We start from the raw sequence: 6,916 nt of genomic DNA on the forward strand, positions 1-6,916 counted from the left end.
TATAGTGGTAAAGTACAAAGGTCTCTGAACTGTGACTAAATGACAGTTTACCAAACAATCACTAACATACAGTATATAAATTTAGTATATAACATTTAATCTCTAGAACACAATTTTTACACTGAGAAAGCAAAACAAGACTTCAAAGAAGCTTGCAATAAATTCAACTTAAAACAACTCTTGGGAACAACAGGAAAAATGTGATACTTATCGCCTGGTTTTTATATTTTCTCACATGCATTTACACATTTCCAGTTATGGACAAACATTTATTCAAAGAACCAATCATACAACTCATGAAGTGCCTTTTAGAATTGTAAATATTGGTTAAAACACAAATTTTTGCATAAATCAAATTACTTTTGAACAACCAGCTAACCTTGAGCAACAATTTAATAGAACTACAACGGTTTCAATAGTTTTATTGTGTCGACAACTGCCAAGAGTGAGAAACCCAGCAAGGAAATGATTTGGAGCTAACTGCAATAAGTACACAATGATCACAGCAGCAGCACGAGAGAAGAAAAGTGCGAACACTGCACCAGCTTGTGCTGATAATGCAAAAGACAAAAAAATAAAATAAAAAAGACTTACCGTGCTGCCAAAGTAGTTATCTTTGCATTTGTTGTTCTGTGTAGGAGTGGTGCGGCTTCCTTCAGCGTATTCCCATCAAAACAAAAGCTCTCTACAGCTAGTGTTGCTTTACCGGCCGGCTTCTTCCCTGCACCGACTGTGTCCTGCCAGAAAGAGAGGAAGCAACAGTGAGGCAGGGTGGAGGTGGGGCCGGCATGGGAACGAGACAAGAGGAGGAGGAGGAGGAGGAAGGGAGGCTGGGGTGGGAAAAGGCGTGCTGCTTTATCTCGCCGTGGGGCGGAGACACAATGGACAAAGTGAAGCTACTGAAGACCAGAAGAAGCTGGAAGTCTGCAATGGTCAGAAACTGTGATAAAAGTCACAACTTCCGGCTTCCTCGTGTGCACGTTTTATTTGCATCCATCCAAAAGCTGAGCTCTGCTCCCAGCTGTTGTTATTCAAATCATATATATTCCTGTTGTTCAACCTTTATCACTGAGCCAAAGCCTGAGTCCGTTTCCCAGCACTGCTGGTCACTGATTTACAGAGTTCTATCTCTGATTAATTACAGACGTCCTAAAGCAGACCAATAGTATTCTGCAGATGAATCACTCTGGCAGCTACTGCTGTTGAGTTTTATTTGCCCAAATATAGTAATAGACTATATTAAAAAGGGGATAGAAATCTACTATTACCATGTTGGACCTTCACATAACGTTGCACTAAAAACACATCTTTGAAGGACAAAGTGGGGAATGTTTGTCAAATCTAGTTGAATTTTTTTATTTTTAAAGGTTATTCCAGCCTGACTGAAGTTTTAAGTCAGTTGTGAGCAACAAAAAAGTACACAGTATTTACTTCCTATTTTTTATTTAGACACCGTCTTGGAAAATTAAACTTTTGCTTATTTACTGGAAAGAATGAACTGATAATGAAAGTTTCTGAGCAAGTGTTATACTTATGGAACTGATAACAGAGTTTTCAGTGAAGATGTTTTTTCTTCTTTATCCAACTTAAACTCCTTTCAACCAGGTTTGATTTAGGGACAGAGATTCCAATTAACCAGAGATGAGAGAAACTGAGAGAAACTCCCTACAGGAGAGAGATAGGTGGAAGGCATCGTGTACGTGACTGATAAGATATAAAAGGAGAATTGTATGTGTTAAGTTGCACTTCTTCTTCGTCCTTCTTCTCTCTTGGTTTTCTTTTCTCAGATGCTGATATTTACTTTGATTTTCTAAATAAAATATTTAAAGACAAATGCGCATTTCTCTGATTGATTCAGTGTATCGCTCTCTCTCAAAACGAAAAAGATTTTTCCTAAAAAACACAAAAGAGCATTTGGACGGCCACAGTCATGGTGCTGCAGGAGAAAGCTAGGCTGTTCAGTAAACAAACAAATATGCTGTTAAAAAATGAGACACATAAAATACACTTTTACTGATTCAACTGCAGGTGCAGCTCAATAGACTGATCAAAATATGATTTTTTTCACTAATTCCATTCAAACTGTGATTTGTTTCAAGCCTTATTATTGCTTACAGATGTTAAAAACCCAAAATGTAGCAAGTCAGAAATATTGTTAAAAACTATAGGAAACACCTGGTGGATAAGCCAAAAGATGTCTGTGCATTTCACAAAGTACCATATGCAAGCATATTCATAGAAAGTTGAGTGGAAGGAAAGGGATCAGTAGAAAAACAAAAACACATAATCGCCGCGGATCAGGCCTGTCACAATAACTAATTTTGCTGGACAATAAATTGTCCACAGAAATTATGATGATAAATGATAATATAGGTTTTTTTTAGACCATTTTCAAGTTATATACTGTAAAGGCATAATAATAATAATGCAAGAGTGCATTCTAAAAGATAAACTTTACATTCTGATTAACTTTTATCACTGGAGATGGAAAAATATCCAAAATAAATAGACAAAAACAAGAAATAAAGCGAATTATGAAGTCTCCATTAACAAAACTGTCCTTCAAAAAAGGGCAAGTTGAGACCAAAACACCAAACTGTCATCCAGTTTTTGGTGGAAAGAGAGAAAAACGATAAATCATTCTAATGGAAATTATTGGGTTTGTTTAAATTTATCATGTGATTAATTGATTTACCGGTATTCCTTATTGTGACAGGCCTAGAGGGGATGACTGTAATCTGGAAGAATCACTACAGACAGATGTATGAAGGAGATGAGCTACGAGCACCTGAACCAGAGAAACAGCTGAATGCGACTTTTTCCAGGCTAATATGAAAAAGGACTGGATTCTCACTCATTATACTTCATTTGAAAATCAATAGTGTTTCATCAAGTCCAAAGTCACTGCAACCAGAACAATTTTAGACCACATCGTTCTTCCCGCTACAGACAAGCTTTAAGGTGATGCTGATTATATTTTTATCTGGAGTTAGGTATCATTTCTACTCAAATGGCCGTGGTTTCTCCTGATCTGAATCCCACTGAGAAACAATGAAGTATTCTAAAAAGGAAGACAAGAGACAGCAGAGCCAATGCTGCACAATGAAGGTTGCTATTAAAGCAATCTGGGCTTCCTCAGCAGAAACACATGCTGATTTATTTTGTGCCACGCTGCATCTGTGCAGTAATTCATGCCAAAAGAGCCCAAACTAAGTACTGAGTGCAGATAGAGTACTGTAAATGAACTTACTTTTCAGCAGGCTGACATTTTTAAATTAAATACAGTTTTATTTGTCTGGTGCAATTTTCAATCTTTTTAAGAACTTGAATTTTGTTTCTATTTGCTGTGAGCCAATCATGAAGATTGACAGAAATAAATGCTTACATTTCATTACCGTGTTTGGGTTGACTTGTTGGCGACTGATTTCTTGGGATGCAACACTAGATCTTATTTTAATTAGGAAAAGCACAAAGAAAAGAACCAATGCCAATGAAAAATTACTGATAGTCAAGCTTTAAGTTGTTTTGACAGTTTTACCAGTTACCTTCCTACATTGTTTGCAAGCAATCAATAGTAACCAAATACAAGCTCAGCATCAGAATAGTCTTAAAATGAAAGCAGTTTTTTCAAGCTGACAGAGTGCAATTAAATGACATCATCATGTAGGAAGTGCCGTCAGCCTCCTCTTTGACCTGTTTTTAAAAACGTGATGTGTTTGATTAATCATTAGCTGCACATAATTACTCCAAACTTTCCACAAGGAATAGTTTGTCATATTGGGTAAAGTCACTCTATATAAAATTAGCTATGAAGTTACAGTACATGTTTTTCAATTCTGCCACACTTCTTCTTCTGGTCTGTGTTTTTCTAAACTGATAACTATTGACATGAAGAGGTGCTGGAGGATTGTAACAAAACAAACAAAGAACTGAAAGAGACTGAAAGTGAGTAGCTGTTCTTTCTGAACACTGCCCTGCTTAACCTTGAGCGTTACTTCATAAACCACGCCTGGACACGGGTATTTCATTCCATTCTGCCTCTGGATAATACCTCCATTTGACAGCTCATTCAACACTGTTGAATACACAGGGAATTAAAAAGCGGATAACACACAAAGGTGCTATTCATATTCCACCAAGTTGTGTACGGAGAAGCATTTGAAACCCTTCGTGAGTCACAGCGGTTAGACCAGGCAGCAAACCTCGCATGTGTTCACAATGTCTAGTTAAAGTAAAAATGGCTTCTGTAAAGCCCAACTAAATCATTTCTTTAGCACAATCTTGAAGTAGAAAAGAAAACAATTACAAAGTTAACATGAGTATAAATGGAAAAAATAAAGCATCCAAGAGCTTTTGCAAACAGAAACATTGTAAGTACAAAATCTAAATATTTCTGGTTCTCATATAGCACAAACTCTTGTTCTAGAACAGGTTCAGTTCGTGTCCCTACGAACGTTGTTTTGTTTTCCAAACCAAGCAGCAAAGGTGTTGTGAATGCTACACAACACAGAAAAAGAGTGTAGTGGCAAGGTGGTGGACATCTGCACGCTTCTGCAGCCCTTGTTCATTACCGTGATTGTTGTTTCCTCGGTCCACAAGGTGATATCATGGTCTGTTCTAAGAACCAGGTATTCCACGGTATTCGACTGGAACCAGATTTAACGTTCGGGAACTTCGTTCTTCAATTGGAAACACACAATACTGGCTCAAAAATCACATTTAGGAACCGAAATGGGCTCCTGACTGAGTTGGTGGAAAAAGCCCTGAGTAAATAAGTAAATAAAAATGATGTGGAAAAAAAATCATTAATTGTTCCCATGTCAACTTTCAAAAGGCTGAAACCTACACTGTCTCATCAGATGCATGCGATCTCTTCATATACCATTTCATTACTGTGAGTTATGAACACTAAAGGCTCAAGTCCGAGATCTTGGGTTAAAGTCCCTGTTGTTTTGCTTGGTTATTCACATTCAAATTTTAATGCAAATGCCATCCAACCTCAGTGTACACCTCTGAACTGACTTACATGTGAAGAATACGATGTATATTTACAGATGGGATGCTACACATATCAGTGTGTGTCGTGATTTATAAGGTGAGAAAGAAAATTCAAAGCAGAGCAAAGAGCACTGGAGAGCAAACAAAGAGTAGAGCATTAATAGACGCAGGTAAAAAAAAACAACAACATATTTTTATGTTTATTTTAATGACCAAAGATGACTTGTACTATTTTGTGGATATATTTAACATTTTTTTAAAGCCTACAATTTGAATTGTTTATTTCTATGCTTTCCAGTACCTTGCTGAAACTTTGCATATGTACAAAATACACAAAATGGCATCACACATGGGCTGGAGAAGGGCTTATAAATTGATGAAAGGACAAACTGACCAACAATCAACATATGACATTTAAAAATATATATCTTAGACATGCAAACATTAAATTGCAAATGCAATAAATTGATCAGCCCTGCCAACGCTGCATTGAAATTTGAAGTCTGGGTATAATGATAAATTTATTGTTTATGTAAATATTCTCAATATGAGTCCGACCTTTAATGGTTTTAGCAGCTGCCACCGTCTTGCTAAGAAAGCTAATCGATAAAGCTTTAAATAAATTAAAAGATTAGGAAACCAAGAAAAGCTGAGCCTCAAAGGTTGGCAAGCCAGATCATTCCCAATGTACCTAGAACATAAAATTATTAATTTTGTGTTTAATCTAATATTCAACGACAGAATGACTCAAGTTAAGCCACATTTCTGCACACACAGTTAGAAAGATGTTAGAAAGATGACAGCATCCACTCATCCTCCCACAGAGTAATGTCATCATCCCACCACCTTCTCCTTCCTGAGGCGCTGTGGACGCTCTCCTCTCGCTAAGTTTGGACGGTTCAACTACAAACAGACCTCAAAGCGTCAGAACAAAAACCAGAGCGGCCGGTGGCGGCCGAGGTGCGCATAAACAAAAGAGAAAAACTCCAAACTCACATGTTAACTCGGTTCTCTGCAGTTCAAGGTCGTGTTCTCCTCTGAAGTTTCCACCGTGAACTTGTTGGAGCTCAACTGTCACAAACGGCTGGTCCGCTAGGAAGCGGGGTGTCATGGGTAATGTAGTCTTTTGGCCCCCAAACATCGCAAATTAACGCTACGAGGCTTTGAAGACGGCAAAAGACACACAATGAAAGGTTTTTCTGTTGGTAATTTTTCTAAAATGTCGAATCTAACACTGTTGTTTTTAAGTTTACAAACAAATCTGTTTGTGGTGGACTTCAGATGAAAATAAAATTTAAAACAATCACCTCAGACTGAATCTCTTCAAATAGCGTTTCCCTGGATGTGCCTTTAAAAGCATCTGGAGTGGATGTTAATTTTAGCTGCCTCTCTGACTTAACCAGCACCAAGCTAATAAGGGTTCCCATGTGAGACTGTAGCAAATGCTGCAAGACTATTTTAACCCATTTGAAAGCCAACACTCAGGATATGAACACAAAACACTGGCTGCAGGATAGCCTCCTCTACTTTAGGTTCTGTCTCCCTCTAGTGGCAAACCATCGACAGAAACAAAATAATGTTTTACAGAAGAAAAAAAAAATTGAGCTGTGATCCTGTTGTATTAGTTTCGTATTCACACTAACAAGATTAGAAAATGAATAGTTTCATAGTGAGTAGTAAATAATAAAAAGCATCAGAAACATCTCTCAGCACAGTTATATTAGTCCGCCTAGTAAAAATGGTATAAGTTGTAAAACCTTTATTTAAATCGGATTTTTAATTTCAGCACATTTATTCATAGGTGGAAAAGTACTACATTAATGAATAATTGTTTTTTTTTGTTTGTTTTTTTTTTTACAAAATCACCAATGCCACAAGAAAACATGCCATTCATGTAAGCTAGTTGTATTTCGATCTT

General features: G+C 37.1%; 1 protein-coding gene across 1 annotated transcript in view; it reads right to left on the reverse strand.

Moving 5' to 3' along the window:
* hap1 (huntingtin associated protein 1) overlaps window positions 1-6,109 on the reverse strand; it is a 35,872-nt gene extending 29,763 nt beyond the window's left edge. Inside the window, exon 1 of the mRNA XM_028018775.1 lies at window positions 5,995-6,109. Coding sequence (XP_027874576.1) covers window positions 5,995-6,109 — 115 coding nt within the window. The remainder of the gene's footprint in view (window positions 1-5,994) is intronic.
* Window positions 6,110-6,916: the final 807 nt, after the last annotated feature.

This window comes from Xiphophorus couchianus, chromosome 5, assembly GCF_001444195.1.
Source record: "Xiphophorus couchianus chromosome 5, X_couchianus-1.0, whole genome shotgun sequence".
Taxonomy (NCBI): domain Eukaryota; kingdom Metazoa; phylum Chordata; class Actinopteri; order Cyprinodontiformes; family Poeciliidae; genus Xiphophorus; species Xiphophorus couchianus.